Source organism: Dipteris shenzhenensis, chromosome 27 (assembly GCF_047967505.1).
Source record: "Dipteris shenzhenensis isolate YYH24624 ecotype China chromosome 27, Dip_SZ_1.0, whole genome shotgun sequence".
NCBI lineage: Eukaryota > Viridiplantae > Streptophyta > Polypodiopsida > Gleicheniales > Dipteridaceae > Dipteris > Dipteris shenzhenensis.
The window spans coordinates 20,904,786-20,922,030 of NC_141622.1; the positions used below are offsets into that span (position 1 = coordinate 20,904,786).

The window sequence follows — 17,245 nt, forward strand, 5'->3', positions numbered from 1 at the left end:
AGTAGAATCCATGGGCTAATTTAAACTGAGAGGAATCTCCATTTGACCACACCCAATGTTGTTTTTTAGTTTCTTGTACATGGGTATCATCATTTTTTAGCCATTTCAATTGTAATAGAAAAGCATGATGCACAAATAATGTGTTGTGTTCCCTATCATCCAAAATGTAGAAATGGTATGTGCATTGCACTGACTTGGACTCTGAGTCAACTCTGACTCAGCAAGAAAATTGGCATCAATCATACAAGAAACAAGCAAATGAATGCACGTGACATGCACTATAATTGGTACAAGGTAGAAGTGAGCACTCTACATCTAACTTGTTCTTGAAATGAGTAATTTTCTCCAAAATCCATGACAAAGACAATAGTGTCATAGGGAAAATTAGCAAGGCACTTTTTGAACTACTTATCTTGCTAGTATAGCTGGCCATGAAATTCTGAAGCCTGTATTTTGGGATGGATTAAACCAAGTGCTCTACAAGCTCCCTTAGCTGAGTGCTCCTATGTAATAGTTGTGTGACAACAAAAAATGATATTTTGTTTTGAAACCTGTGGGAGGATTTGTGGGGCCTACAAGGTGACAAAAGCTAGCCACAGAGACAAAGAACCAAGAAGCGTGACGGAGAAGTTGGTGGCGGGAGACGGCTCTTTGCGGCGGCTACTCTCATTGCAGCTTGTCAATCTTTTGATGTCGACTACTTTATTTCATGTAATCATTAATGTGGATTTGACACTAATTAGAATAATTAGTGAAAATGATTGCAAATGTGATTATGAGTGGAGTGCATCATTGTAAATACCATGGGTATGAATTATAAATACCTTGGTATAGGGATAGAATGGTTTGAGAGATATATTATTTGCTTTGTAATTGGGAAAATAGAAATGAGTCATGTATTTTGAGTGGGCCAGATGACTGCATGGGCTCCATAATGTACTAAAATAATATGGAGAGCACATGCTAAGCACATGGAGGGCATGCAGAGGAGTGTGAAAGAGTGCAAAGTCAAGAGGAATCCTTCTAGAATTCCAAGGTGGTATATGGAGGATGTTGACATATGGAAAAGAGAGGGTCCCTATGGGCTCCAAGGGGAAAGACTCTTGACTTTCTCAATTTTTAAAGAGTCATGAGGATCTTGTGATGGGACACTCGTCAAAATGTGCCCAAAAGGACATTTGATGGTGACCCATGTCCTTACGTCACCAGGGGGTGAAGAAATTTACTGGCTGAAAATGTAACAAGGTGAAGGAGGGTGAGAATTGCTCTATAAAAGAGACCTCTCTCCTCCCTCTCCAGCATTTGGTTCTTCCCTTCATAGTTATGCCATCACTTGTATCTAGATTTTCCTATCTTTTCCCTTCTCCCTAGAGCATTAGGCTCTCTCACTTTATACCCCTCTTCTTGCTTTTGACGTTTTGAATAAAGTTCATGCTTCCTTTTCCTCATCCTTCTTCCATCTCCTCTCTCCTCGCTCTAAAGCTCAGTGTACCCACATGAGTAAGTTATTTCTAGATCTGTGTTAAGGGTATTCTCTACTCCCTTGGGCGACCTCAATTTGCCATGTATCTGGGAAGCTACTTCTCTGCTGAAGGAGATCGTTGCCCTTTCCATAACTGCAGTTGGGTATGGACAGTTTTGACAGTCTTCCATAAAATGGTCATAACTTTCTACTCCGAGCTCCGTTTTGAATGAAACTTATATCAAAGTCTTTGTCTCTTCAAGATATATTTATTGATGTATTCATATATTTGTTTCATTTAGTAGAATAGAACTTATTGTTGTCTGAGTGGTCGGGTCTATTGTTTGGAGCAGTTTTGAGAACCTTTCGTAAAACCGTCATAACTTTCTGTTCCAAGCTCCGTTTTGAATGAAACTAATATCAAAATCTTCGTCTTTTCAAGATATATCTATTGATGTATTCAAATATTTGTTCCATTTAGTAGAATAAAAGCTATTGTTATCTGAGTGGTCGGGTCTGTTGTTTAGAGCAGTTTTGAGAACCTTTCGTAAAACCGTCATAACTTTATGTTCCAAGCTTCGTTTTGAATGAAACTGATATCAAAATCTTCATCTTTTTTAGATCTATGTTTTGTCCCAATCGTCCCATTTAGCCAAATCAGCCCTTTTAATTCACGCCTTTCACATCAGTTCACATTGTGTTGAGTCAAAAGATGTTCTTCCAACAACGGCTCGCCCTTACTTTTGGGGCTGACCGATTAGCTCAAATCAATGCTTTCCCTCAGCCTTTCTTATTTCCAATTCTAGAGTACAACCTCACCTTTGATGTCTATATCTTTGTTTTGATCTGAGAAGATAGAGAGTGAGTGTCTCTTTAAGCTTCATCTAATGCCCAAATCTCTTCTCTCTTCTTCAATTTGTGGGTTGAGACGTGACCAAAACCAAACCCCCAGTTTTGTGTCACAGTAGCGTTCTCCTTTTTTCTAATCCTTCAACATTAACATGTTCAAATCTACTCTATTTTAGAGGAGCAGGGTTGTCTTCTCTCATTTTTTTTGGATTGACATCCTCTTGCCTCTTCTTCAGAGTACCATGCGTGCATGTTGCCTCATTTTGTTTGTAGGAAGCTCAAGTAGTAAATTCAAATGAACAATTTCTTCCACATATGTGTAAAGCAAGTCTTTGTGAAACAACTAAACCTATATCTACACACATATTCAAAGAAAATGATTAAGACATGAACCCAAACTATGAAAGCTAATGAAGAACTATAACTTAATTGTATGTATAGAAAACTTCATAACGGTTCCTCATCATCCCTACAAGGCTTGTTGAGGACCATGAGATATTTACATGTTGAAAGCATAGACACAAAGACTACTTGGAGGAGCCTAAGCTCTTTATATGCTAAAATCATACACACAAAGAGTACCAAGCTTCTTGTAAATTCCTAGACAACTTGCCATGGTTGGATACAATTAGGATAAGCCAAGAGAGTCTTAGCTATCCACTCGATCCTCAAGTCATTCAGGAATCATCACCAGCAGATCAGAGGTAGACAATTGAGCTGATTGCTCTGTGAAGAAAGAAATGAGCCATGATGAAAGTTCCACTAATTGACAACTACTAGAAACTATCATCTCCATACATGGCTCCGCGTGGAACAAAGTTGATCCATGTCTTACTAAGCTAAGGTTTTCTATCCTCAGACATCCCCCTAAAACTGAGGTTGAGGCAAAGACCATGAGCTTTGAAAACAAAAAACTCCACCATCATAGGGTTGCACAAAACAAAATTGCTTCCCTAAAAGAGATGATGGAATAAAACCAAACCAAACCAGTCTCCCCCCCCACCCCCAATCAAAATAAATGAAGGAGAAGGCAAAACCAATTTAGAAAAGACTCATCATTCACTGCCAAAGATGGAGATATACAACGAAAGTTGAAACAACCCATAACACATCTTTTGCCAAGACATATTCAAAGCTTCTTTATTCAAAATAAACAATGAAAACGAAACTAAAAGGCCCAGCCATCATCGATTGCGCTTGGGCCACCAAGACATAGAAGCCAAAAAATCCTCTATGAGATGAGTAGAATTTTTCTAGATTTTCTCTTTAGCAGCAATATCGGCAATAGTCTTTAGTGTGCCCTAGTTTGTCAAAGTAATCACAATGCATGGGCTTTTTCATCCCTCTTCTTATTGGTGACACCATAAGCATCTTCTTCATTCACGTCAATGGCTTGATGACGTTCATTCCTTTCTTCCTGCTAGTGACAACATAGACCTCTTCTTCATTCATGTCAAGGCTTGATGATGCTCATCATCAGCGTTCACTCAAAGTATCCTTACTGTCTTGTCATATATAGAGGGAAGATTGGAAAGAAGTACCACGTTCGAGTCATCATCTTTGACCTGAACTCATAGATTTGCTAGCTGACAAAGAATTGTCCTCATCCAATTCAAGTGCTCTCCGAGTCTCAGCCCTTCCTTTATCTATAGGCTAAACACCTTCTGGTTGAGGAGAATTTTGAGTTCTCCAATCATGCATGTCAATAGAAATCCAGTTCTCACCAACATTCTCCATGAAATCCAAATGATGATGGAATTTAGACCCTAGAGCACGGCCCAAAATACCAAGTGGTCCTTCATTTTTGCTCTCCCAAAAACTAGATTTTTTTAAAGCCTTGATTATTAGTGGGTTTCTTCTCAGTTGCTACAACAACAACCCACAAAACTTGTTCCATGAAGTAAAGCCTTACTTTGGGCTGCCATGTAGCAAAATTTATACCAATAAACACCATCTTTGTTCTTGATTCGGACTTGGATCCCATCACTTCTCCTGCTTTGATACCAACTGTGAAAGCTACTAAACCTATCTTTATACACACACATACAAAGAAAATGATTAAGAAATGAACCCAAACTGTGAAATCTACAAAAGAACTTTATTGCATGTAGAGAAACTCAGCTAAAAATTGCATCACGGGTCCTCCTCATCCCTATAAGAATTGTTGGAGGACCATGAGATCTTTACATGTTGAAAGCATATGCACAAAGACTACCAAGATTCTCAAGATAGTGCGCCATGGCTAAATAAAAGTAGGATAAGCGAAGAGAGTTGTATCTATGAGCCCGATCCTCAAATCATAGAACAATCATTGCCACCATTAGTAATAGCCAATGGAGCTAGTTATGCCATGAACAGAGAAATCAGCCGTGATGAAACTTCCTAATTGTCAACTACAAGAAACTACCAGCTCCATGCAAGGTTCCATGTGGAACAAAGATGACCCATGTCTTACCTCTCACCAAGCTAAGGTTTCCTATCCTCGAATAGTATTTGATGTTTTTAAATGCATAGCCTATATAGTCATAATAGTATTTACAATAGTTTAATTATCTCATTCAACATGTCAATTGTGTGATGATTTGATCTCAATTTCAATTTTAGAATGTGTCCATTGTTTAGACACCAAATTTGTTAGATTATGTTATTTATATACAATATATCCCCTAAACTTTATAAAAAATCATTCATGCTTTGTCCATATAGAACTAAACTTTGGCACATCTAGTTCTTCACCTAAGCTATGGAAAATATATAGGGAATGTATACTTACAATTCATCCAAAATGTATTCTTGATTTTGTGCCTTCCATGCCAAGAAGTACAAAATGCCATTGTAGAGCATCTATATGCATGAAGGAATTTTCCATCTTATTTTTTAATATTGTCAAAATTTTCTATGCCTAATTAAAAGTTTGAAACATTTTCCAAGATTTGAAACTCTTATGGGAAAAATGTTACATGGTAAAGGCCAAGATTGTCCCATTCACAATTTTCTTTAAGGTTCCTTATCATCTCATTTCAAAATTTCATGTAGATAGGAGACTTAAGAGTTTTGACATATGCCATGAATCTTGAAAAAAGAAGATAACATTTATCAAATTTCTTGCCTTCAATTGCTTCCCAAACCTCATACAAATGGTCATCCACATTTACAAAAAGAGAACATGTGTTAACATGGAAACCTCATCATCTTTTCAAACAATAGTTTTGGCGTCTTTCCTCCACAATGGTACCAAAACTTTATGTATATGCTGGATTCTCTGACTTAACCACACTGATTACCCAAGACAACTACACAATGTTGGAGGCTTGAAAGGTGGAAAGTATAGCCATGTAGTGCCAAACCAAACCTAAGTTTTCATCATCATAGTCTACCATCAAATACCAAAAAGCTCTCACACTAATAGTTGTATCCCATGCCTTTTAGTGTTCCCATCAACAACCAACCATTACTCAATACAACACAAAAACTAAATGACACAAGATCAAGTACATCAAACATTTCAGCCTCGAAGTTCCATGCATAGTCTTTTTACTTTCTATGACATATGAACTTGCAATGTAAGATAATACCCATATCCCCTCATCTTTACTCTTCACACCATGTCATTCCAATGAATACACCATGGGATACTTAGTTTGAGGATTCAACCCATAGGATAAACTAACATAATCATAAAATCTCATCTATTTTTGCCATTTTGATAAGAAAATATTGAAGATATGATATGTTGTAGCACCCTTTTTCTTTTTTTTTAAACAATAAATTTATAGATTTAATATTAATAAAAAGAAAAATACAAGCAAGAATACAAAAATTGGGGGTACTCCCCATAGCCTACAGCCAGCTGGCACAAAACACATCAACGTCGACCCAAGTCTACAAGATAGTCACTGAACACCTCATCCCCTGTCTTATCGTAGCCAGGGTTGTCTTGGTCAGATTCCAAATGGTCTCTACCCTCATTCCTACACTAACTGAAGACCCAAACACTAATTTGTTTCTCACACACCAAATACCCCAACTTGCGACCCCGATATATGGCCAACACGCAAACAAGGTTGAAAGGGGGTTCTTCGTCTCTCCTAGCAATACTAGCGTCCACTTTGCGTATAAGTTGAATTTGTCCATCATTCCAATTGTTTTGATCAAGCCGGCCATCTTATTCCATACCCTCTTGGCCATCACGCAAGACCAAAATAGGTGTAACACATCTTCTATAGCATAGCCGCCCTGCCGTAGAGCAAGCAGAGGGAGTTGATATTCTTCCACTTTGAAATGTGCCCCCTCAGGGGCAGCCATTTATGTAGGACCTTCCAAAGGAGGAAGCTTCCTTTATCTGCTTTGCATCCTCCCTATATCCTTCCACCATATGGGAGCTCTCCTCAGTTTCCATTTGGCATTTAGGTGACCCCCCATAGAATAATTTTCCACTAGACTTAGGTAAACCACTTTGGCTAAAACCTCTTGAGTCCCAACTTACCCACTACCCCATTGATTTACCTGCTAATCAAGGCCGAGATGGTGTTAGAGGGACAATCTCGCCCACCGCCTCATGCACTTGATGAAGGACTCTCCACTTGTTGCTACTGAGGTGGAATTCATCCACAATCTACCTTTTGGGTTTCCAAGAGGCTAAGCGCCAGTCTCATATGTAAAGCCAACATCTCAGGCCTTTATTGTGCATGCCTTGGATTAGAGGAAGATCTAGAAAAGCCACAGGCTTATCATTCACAGAAAATGCCCAACTCTACCAAATACTCTCTAGCAAGCTTGCATCCCCTCTTAGGTCATCTCAGCCTTTCTACTACATCACATGGCCACTCAATTTCCATGCCTTAATGAAACCAGAGACCAAATTTGAACCTACTATTTTGGTAGGGAATCTTGAACAAATGACATCATACTAGCTCACCTCCTTCCACATCCCCCACTCCTACTTTGATAGCTTTCTGCAAACCATTTAACACAACTACCCATGGGGCATGGGACTCAAATAACTTAGCATCCAGTTAGTTAGAAGAGCAATGTTCTTCTTGTGAGGGTTCGAGATTCCTAACCCTCCAGGTACTTTTGGGGCCTTCAGCATGTCCCACGGCACATAATGCCATTTTCTTCTTTCCCCATCCTCCAACCAAAGAAAGGATTAGAACAACTTATCAATCTCTAGCCAATGGGTCTTCTTGAAGCGCCACAGAGAGGCCAGGTATGTGGTAGATGCCAAAAGACCATGTTTGATGACTAGAAAACATGCATCCCATCCCACTGTAATGTCACACCAGACTCAAAGATTTTGTTTTGCATTATCTCTTTTTTTTTCTTCTTTTTTTTTGGGCAAAGAAAATTTGATTATATTCTAATCATATGATTTTTACAATGTTGTCATACCTTGACAAAAAGTTCACCTCTACAGAGGGATGACTGCATACAAAATGACCTCTTTCTGATAATAAGAGAAAGCAAAACTAGTAAAATAACTTTAAAAAGAGGCAAAGTCTCAAAAAGTGAACCTCGATTGAGTCTTTGACAATCCAAGGGAGATAGTTTTCTGAAGTTAATAGGATCAATTTGAGGGTTGTTGATATGTCAGCAGCATTCAGTAGTGTCCTATGCATAGAGGATAAATAGCTAAGAGACAGAAGTCAGTTGAGGTACTCTCGTATATAGGTTCTTCTTTGAGTGGATAGAGTGGAGGGAGGAGCTGAGCTTATAGGTCCATTCCTACATTAGAACATCTTCCTACCTCTTGAATGTGCTCATCCAATTCTGTTTACAGTTGGGAAACCTAGTCATTATAGTTATGGAACTCTTGATCCAAAAGAAACTTAGCCTGGGACACAGTAGAGAATGATTAGTTAGTAAGCATAAAGCATTCATACCAATTAATAAAGAGTTGATCAGCATGCATGGTCTCATCACTGAATTGTAAAGCATTCCTGGAAATCCATATAGAAGTCTCCATTTGGCGTAAGGTGTTTTGAGAGCATCCCCAATAGAATGGCCTTCCAATTTATAGGCTCCCCAATTCTGATTTGCACATACTTCCATACTTTTCCATCATGTAGTCCACATCCTAGGGTGGCTACTTTAATTCTTTCCTATACCATACCTTAGCCTCTAATTATGTGCTCATGGCACCACAACTCTCAACACCTCCCCTTGGTGCCATGATCCTTTGGCTACTGCAAGGTGGTCAGATGTGAGTTACATTCCATCACCTCCCCTTAGTGCATGCATTGCTACTTAAGGTGGTCAAGTGTGGCTTTTACATGTCAATACCTCCCCTGGGTGCTTTCATAGCTACTCTCAGGTGGTCAGGCTTGATTACAAAACATAGGCAAGGTTGGCAAGGTTTTTTGTTTCTCAATACATTTCATTGATGTCACCTTTTGGCTCATGGCTTGATGACGATGCTATGTAGTTGACCTGCTAGTTCTTCAATCTGCAATCTTCTTCCTTGTGTCCCAGCTTCTTGCAATGGTGACACTTTGGTTTGTTCTTCATCCTTCCACAATGGTAGCACTTCGTTGATGTTTTACTGAATAGTGCTTGTTCTTCATTATAGCTATTGTGTGTTGATGTCGATGTCGATGTCGATGCCTTCAACTCTCTTTCTTTTTCGAGAAGAGAGGATACACATTCTTCAAACCTTGGATCTGGCAAATTCTTCAAAGTGGTTGTCAATGCACTATACTCTACAGGCATGCTTTTAAGGAGAATTGCAAGTGCATCTTTCTCTCCTACTTTTGCATTTATGCCCTCTAGTTGAGTCATAATGCTTTTGATTTTGTTGACAAATTGTGCCATGGATTCATTGAAGCCCATGTGCATACCATAGAATTCAATCTCAAGATGGATTTCTTGGTTTTTGGCTTTTGCACCAAACACTGTGTTCAACTCATCCCATGCATCCTTGGCATGATCCTTAGAGTCTATATGATGAATTATGTTTGGACCCAAGTGTAATCCAATGAGTGATAGTGCTGCTTCATCTTTTTCCTTCCAAGCATCATTTTGTGCAGTGGGTATGTCTTCTTTTACAGTCTTCCAAAGCTTTTGGTGCATCAGGAGATATCTCATTTGTGTAGACCATGTGTGAAATCCTTCCCCAGTGAACTTCTCAACAGTTGGGGTGCGGATTGCCATTGCAAAGGTCTTACCAGTTGATTATACTTTCAAATCTGGCAGTGTCTAATTGCATACAGAAAATTTGAGTTGACAGGCAAGTAGAGCTCGAAAAACTGGTTATTTTTCCTTTTTGGAGCGTGTGCAAATTCTTCCTGGATTGGAAGTTATGGCTTGTCAAAGATTCCGTGAAGAAGAGGGGGGGCCTTGATGATGTGGCATAGGGATTCACATGCTGAATTCCATACTGTGCTTAGTAGGGGACTCTGTGCTTAGGTGGCACTTGGTAATGTGGCACTTTTAACCCAAGGCTACATGAACTTAACCATGGTTCAAATAAACCAAGCAACTGAACCTAACCACAGTTAGGTTAACCAACCTTATCCACTGGTGAACCAAGGTTATCTTAAACTAACCAGACAATAACTTAACCAACCCTATCTCATTGGGGTTTTAAAAATGCCACGTGTCAATTTGTGAAGACCTTAGAGAACTTTGTGGAGAAACTAAGAAACAGAGATGGCGCGTTCGGCCGATTTTGCAGAGATGCGATGAGTTGCTGGGAGTCGAACGAAGCCATGCTGAAGGATGGAGGCCGTTTGCTGCATTGGAGATGCAGAATCTCGTGGAGAGGGAGCCTGCCGTCTAGTGATTGGAGGGAGTCCGTCGCGGCCGTGCGCTGGTGGTGGGTACCAAGAGCTGTCTGTAGAAGGCGCTCTATGCTATAGTCGCTGCTGTCGGTGCTAGAGCTAGGTGCAAATGACGTTCCGTGATGGAGGCAGTTGATGGAGCAATCGTCTCGAGACACGGCTGTGATGCGTCGTTGAGGTCGAGTGGGCATAGGCAAGGCTGAGCCGATGAGCCGTTGAGGTCGAGCTGCTTCGTGTGTGTGTGGCAGCTGCTGCTACTGTGATATGGCCGCCCGATAGAGCTCGTTGGAGCTGCTCTTGATTGAATGCTTGAGAGTCGCCTTGGAGCCGCTTATCCATGGAACTTAGAACTGCGTTGAGCTTTGTTTGATCGTTTTTGTCTATTCTCATCGCCCTTCTTCTGCATCTTTGCCTATTATGTAGAGGTCGCAGCCGGTTGATGGAGTCATGGCATAGTAGACGTTGAAGGTGGAGGCACACGGGATCTCATAAGCTTGTAGAAGCTTTTGTTGAAGCTCTAACTAGACTCTCACACCTCTTATCTCTCAATGTAGAACCTAGTGGAAGAATGACGGAAACTAGCAAGCCAACATGAACGGAAATCACTCAAGAACTCTCACAAAGTATTCTCAACTCTATCTAAAGCTAGTCTAGACTTAGCTAAACCTGCTCTGATACCATGACAAGAAAGTGGGATCATGCTAAGCCTAGTGTACATAAGATCGATGTAAGGACTACGGAGGCTCAAAGCATATAATGAAAAACATGAGGAGAGAGAAACCAAATGGGAAAGACTCAATCTATTTCAATCTATATATGATCAACAATACATGATAGGCATCTTATATAGAGAGAGCCTTTAGAATAGTCAAACCATGTGGGATCCTCTCATCCACATCTCTCCTTGTGGATATCCTCAATCCACATCTCCACATCATGTTGTCCACATCCTAGGGTGGCTACTTTAATTCTTTCCTATACCATACCTTAGCCTCTAATTATGTGCTCATGGCACCACAACTCTCAACACCCCCAACAACTAATTCTACAACTAGCACACAACTCGCTTCATCACAAAATAGTTCCTTCGCCTACACTCATGATTTAGTTAGAATTTCCAACCCTCCTCTTCCTCTCTGGTGGGCTCTTGACATTAGTTGAGTACTAGAGCTTCTCTATGGTCATCCAAAACCCATCGGAGTGGCCGCATTTGAGTTCCTGTAGCAAAACTACCTCAGCTTTCCATTGACCTATCACTCGACAATAAGTGTTCTCCTTGATTTTGTCACAAACACCTCTCACATTCCATGAAACCAATGTGCATCGGTGGAGCCCCTTTGCCGTGGAGCTCTTATTGGGCCAGTGCTTTGCATGCACCTTGATGAAAATGGGACTTGTTCTCTTTCCTACTTTGTGCCACATTCCTAGCCATGTTCTTAATTTTCTTTGAAATTGCCCCAGCCGGTTTTTCTTGATTGCTTTCCTATAATGGTTTCTTGGAGCCGTCAACGGCTGGGGTTGATAGAAACTCCATCTCTGTCATCCGATCTAAATACTTTCATACTCGTAATCCACGATCAAAAAGGTATCTAGAAAAATTACAATCTTAAAATTTCCAAACGATTATAAATTTAAACAACACATTAAAACTAAATTCCCATAAAGAATAACATAGGTTTTTTTTTAAAAACACATTCTTTTATTATACTTTATTCATATATTTACAAGCAACCAAATCAACCAATTGCAGCACACTTCCGAATAACCGGACACTTGAAAATCATTGGAAATTCAACCATGAAAAAACACAACATCAAAGCTTCTTTATAAACTCCACACATCAATTGTTACCATCGTGAAGAATAGAGATAGAACCCCCGCGATAGCTCAATCTCAAAGCAGGACTAACTTTTGACTGTTCCTCCAACAAAATATCATCATTGTTGCCATGCAGAGCTCTAAAATCAGCATCCAACAGAGTTCTACGAACACCACCTGCAGGAGAAGCTTCTGCATCCGACAAACCAACACTACCATTGCCGCCAACATCAACAAAATAAGGAGACATAATGCAATCGTCAGAAGGGGCAACAGCATTCAAAATAACATCCGTTAGCTACACCAACTCTACCCCACCAGAAGAAGGATCAATAGGAACTAAACTAACACCTGCAAAAACATGAACCTTGCCAAAATCACCTCCAATTTGATCACCACAAAAACTCTCCACACATCCAATACAAGGAAATCCACCTCTCGCAACAACAACAACAGCCACAACCGAACCAGTAGCAACACCAGAAGGTAATCCCTTACCACCATCAAGAGCCCCTAAGAAAATATTCACGATCACAAAATAAATACAACACCACCAAAGAAAATCAATCAAAAATCACATGAGCAATCTACGGTAATGATAACAGAGTCCAAAATCATAGACAAGTCTCCCAGACACAACCAATCCAATAGTAACACCTACAGAAACAAAATAATACCAAGAAATCAGAATACAACATCAACACAAAAACAAAACAAATCAAAATACAAAAGAACATACACACACATACCAGAAGAAACAGGAACACCCGAAGCAACAACATCCTGACCATCAGAAAAAAAAACTCTATCAACCTCTCTAAATACAACTTAACATTATCCTGAAGCACCTTTGGATCATTGACTGAGCAACAACAACCTTGAGAGAATTACTCTTATCCTATAACTTGAAACCTGTTTATGACTTGTCACAAGCTATCCTACTTCCTCCGGCACCTGACATAATCTTAAGCGAGTGATAGTAGATGATTGCACACTCTTGTTAGTTCTCATCCCGTTATTATCACACTTAACAGTACCCAACATGGAATGAATTAACTTGCTCAACCCCTTCTCGCTGACACGGTTTGTGTTGAACCAAACCTACAAAACAACACTATCAGCATTCCCTACATACATGCTGATAAATCTAAACACATAGATGCATTCAAACACTGATATAAACACAGAGAATACATGCATACACCGATCTCAATACACAAAATAAAAACAAGCAACCTACCTCAGTAGCAAAGTTATCTATAACTTGTAGAAAGAGATACTTCGAATTAGGGACCCCATCCTCTATAGTGGGCAAATGTCACACCAATTGCTCATATGTCAAAATCACGTCAGGCTCATGAACCCGAACAATTGCATAGAAATCAGTCTTTTGATATCGGTTTATAATATCAACATAATTCTTGCTAATCCTTTCATTGTACCTACAAAATAACACACACACACACGTAAGTATAGCACAAAGACACAATCAACAATTACAAAAACCAAAACACAAGCAACGACTTACTCCACATAAGCTCGTCGGTATTGCGAATGAAGTCTGACCTCAGAACACATCGAAGCTCTTCCCCCCCCCTGATATAAAATCTCGAAAGGCAATAATAACCAAACCTTCTTTGAACTACACATGGGTGATAGATACGAAAATCCATGTCTTCCAAGATTCTCCATTCCTCCCCCTTACCAACAACACACTCGCTGTCTTCCTCCTCACCAGCACCCTGCTGAATAGATCGATTCATTGCAGTTTTAAGAGCAACTTGGCTAGATTTGAAGATCGTATTCTTTCCAATATCGAATGGAACCTCAACCACTAAAGCCACTCCCCTCACTTCCTACTCCCTCCTCAACATCCTCCCAAAACACCGGAACATTCCTACCAATGTACACGGCAGATACAACCTCCCATCCACCTTAACTACTTGCAAAAGAAAACCAGTAAGCATGCTATTGAGCTCCTTGTAATCCAAACACTCTAACCTCACCTTTGTATCAAGCCAATTAACTCTCCTCCACTGATCAAAATGCCTACGAGCCCATTCATCTTTGACGACACTTCGGTTAGAACCCCCCCTCCCTGACGACCCTCTCCTCATTCTCATAGAAAGGGCAGAAAATGCACACTCGGACAAGAAACAAAAACCCAAACATCCATGCCATCAGAAGTTGCACACTCAGAACCCAAACAATCCTCCACAACCACCACATCAAAAGAACAAGAAACCCCAATCTAAGAAAGGCCCAACGAAAAAGAAGGACCGTCAACAACTTCCATGTCCCCATAGCAAAGTGATCGCAACAATCCCGCAACAATGAACCACCGATATATAAAGACCACCCATCCAAAACACGACTGCAATACCTCACAAACACAACCCCAACAAGATTACCAGCCATCCAACTCGAGCAGCCCCAAACCCCTCCACAATGCAAATTCATCCAACAAGACCATCAAACCCCTTTGCATCGCACAGACTCAAACCCCCATCGCAGAAAACAAAACCAAACAACGCACAACGAAAGGGTTTAACCAAAACCTCATCCAAATCCAACCGTAGAGTACACAGGATCCAACAATCACAAACAAAAATCTAAAAAGCACACAAACAACCAACCAGACAATCACACGTCAACACACACCCATATGCAACACGTGTCATCCAACATACAACAATCGTCAGATCAAAAGAAATTCAACGAACAAAACCCCAAATCCTTAAACAAAACAAACACACCAATAAATAACCTACACGTAGTCCAAACCACACACCCAACCACGTGCAAACTCACCTACTGCCACGTGTTGCAGAATCCACCTCCCCGCATCTGCCATGTGTCCACTCACCTACCTCCACGTGTCGCGCCATCCGCATCCCCGCATCCATCGATGGTTGGGAATCGCCTCCCGTTGGTGATTTCCCACACCATCTTTTTCCTCCAGCAATCATTTATGATGATTTGCATTAGGGAATTCTTCATCTTCTCCTCCCGGTTCCACTCCAATGGAGGCTGCATGCACCGACGATTGTAGACTAAGAAGCCGAGGGGCTGTCGACTTATCTTTTTTGTCGACGGATCTAGGCTCTCGATCCAGCTTGGTATTGGTTTCCTATCATGTATGTTCTTATGTCACCTCCATTGCACCTAAAGGTCTTTCACTTGCAACTTATGACACTGAGGGCTTGAGTTGAGGATCTCCTTCTCTCGTGCCGAGATGTCTCTCAGTTGAGGAGTTGGATGGGATCGACAGTCCTCCTGTGAGGACTTTGCCATCTCATCTTGAGTCTTTTCACCTGAGGTAATTTTGGTGTTCTCTTCTTTCGTAGGGCAATTTTTGGCTTAGTGGCTTGTTTGTCGTCGACATAAGTAGCGGGAGTCCGGGAAAAGAACGAACACTCCTTTCTAAGAAATCCACACTTCATCAATAAGCAAACTTTAAGATAGCTTGCAACTTCTTGGCTACGATCCCAAAGTAGCCAAGCCCTCTTTGGGTTGAACAATCTCCTCGTTGAGTCTGGCATCACCAAGACTTTCCCCAGCACACTTGCGATAACATTTAGACTAGATCCTAGTCAAGAAGGCATGGACGAAAACTCCACCCAGCGTGGGCATTCTCTATACATGAACTGATCGATACTGAAACTGGGGCTCCATGGAAATATGGGAACCACTGTACCCGCGAACAGGCTTCCCCAAGATATCGTTTCTGAGTTCCTCCGAAACATAACGAGCCATGCCCAAAAAGCGTGCATTGTATCCCTTCGTAGGTACACCACACTCCAAAGCTAGAAACTCCCTAAGCTCACCAAAAGTAGGGACTCTACCAATGAAAAACATGTACACACCTCCGTTAGCCAACTTCTCAAGTTCTTTCTTGATGGGGTCGAATTGGAGTCTGCATTCCACCTTGTGGAAGACACCGCTTTCCCACAGATCCGATGAACCATAAGCTCGCACCGATTTCGAGAGAGGTTGATAGGCCACGTCACCAACCTTGATTAATGCCATTCATCTGGGCGTCCTCGCAAAGACCATGAAAAGACTTCTCACACCTCCTATGCTTCAAGCTTCCATGGGGAAGCCTGCTACTCTGACCCTCTCCATGCATGCAAGGGATGGGAGCTTAGGACTCGCAGTTCACTCAAGGCTCACTCACAGCTTCCCACCCAAGCTCTACCTATAGATGGGGTTTTGACCACCACCCTAATTTGATAAAGCTTCACAGATTATTAAAGATATCAGCATATTATATGCACAAATCCAAATAGACAAGGGGTTTTCAACACATTTGCACTACACCTGCATGAAATTTTTCTCAGAACTGATTGTATACACGGTGGAAAGCGTGTGAAATTTCAAAGGCTTTTCATCTTCATAGCATTCTCAAATTTAATTTCCTCATAAATTTAAAGCAATTTTGACCCTTTTTGCCATATTCATGCTTAATAGCACTATATTCTCAAATAAAAGTCAAGGAAATGACCAGTGCTTGGGGTGTAATCTGGTTCAAAGATTTTTTGATTCGGACAATTCGATACAAAGGTGTCCCTCTAAAAATTGCCAATTAGAATACCCAAATCGACTCTCCTTTTTCGGATTTTTGAAAAGTTTGGGCAAGAGTTCTATTGCCACCACAACAATAGTGTTGTCCTTCTTGCCTTTTGTTAAAGGGTCCTTGTGTGTCACCCTAAGCCTTTGGTCAGCCAACCTTGTTTGCCACTTATTTGTGTGACTATGCTACAAAAATAGAAAGAAGAGAAAAAGAGGGATAAAATGGTGGAGACGGAGAGGACAACCACCGAAAGCAAGATACAAACTGTACGAGTGGTAAAAACCGCCGGCCATGGGGCTCGAACCCATGACCACAAGGTTAAGAGCCTTGCGCTCTACCAACTGAGCTAGGCCGGCTTATGTTTCCGAGCGAGTGAAAGTTTTTTATATTTCAACGTTGTAGAGTCAGACGTAGGCATATGCGTGTGCGCGACCACTTTGCCAAACGGCTTAACGTTTCTAGAGAAGGATGAAGCAGCCTGAGGAGGCTCGCTTCAAAATAGACGACTTCATCGTTGGCCAAGCGCAGGAAATGAGCACTCCCAGCGCTTCAGCAGGCACATTTGCTGCTTGCAGAATGGATGAGCTAATTTTCGTCATGTTATGCGGGGCTGCAATCGCTCTGCATCATTTTGCTCTCTCAATTCTCTAGACCCCAAAATATATATTGCATAGAAGACCAAATGTAACCGGAATTTAGTTAGCGTGTCGAAAATACACATGTTTCCCCTACGATTGTCCCTACAATTATGTGGGATTTCAGCTT

The 17,245-nt window shown here is 40.9% G+C and overlaps 1 protein-coding gene and 1 non-coding gene across 2 annotated transcripts; both read right to left on the bottom strand.

The window, feature by feature from the left end:
- Positions 1-11,929: 11,929 nt before the first annotated feature.
- Positions 11,930-14,403, bottom strand: LOC147884019 (uncharacterized). The gene is made up of 3 exons (XM_087398131.1): positions 14,319-14,403; positions 12,259-12,420; positions 11,930-12,099 (listed from the first exon to the last, which is right to left on the bottom strand). The coding sequence occupies exons 1-3, from the start codon at positions 14,365-14,367 to the stop codon at positions 11,930-11,932; spliced, it is 381 nt and encodes a 126-aa protein (XP_087254257.1). The 5' UTR covers positions 14,368-14,403.
- A 2,360-nt stretch (positions 14,404-16,763) lies between these two features.
- TRNAK-CUU (transfer RNA lysine (anticodon CUU)) lies at positions 16,764-16,836 on the bottom strand. The gene has a single exon. It is a non-coding gene; the product is annotated as a tRNA-Lys (tRNA).
- Positions 16,837-17,245: the final 409 nt, after the last annotated feature.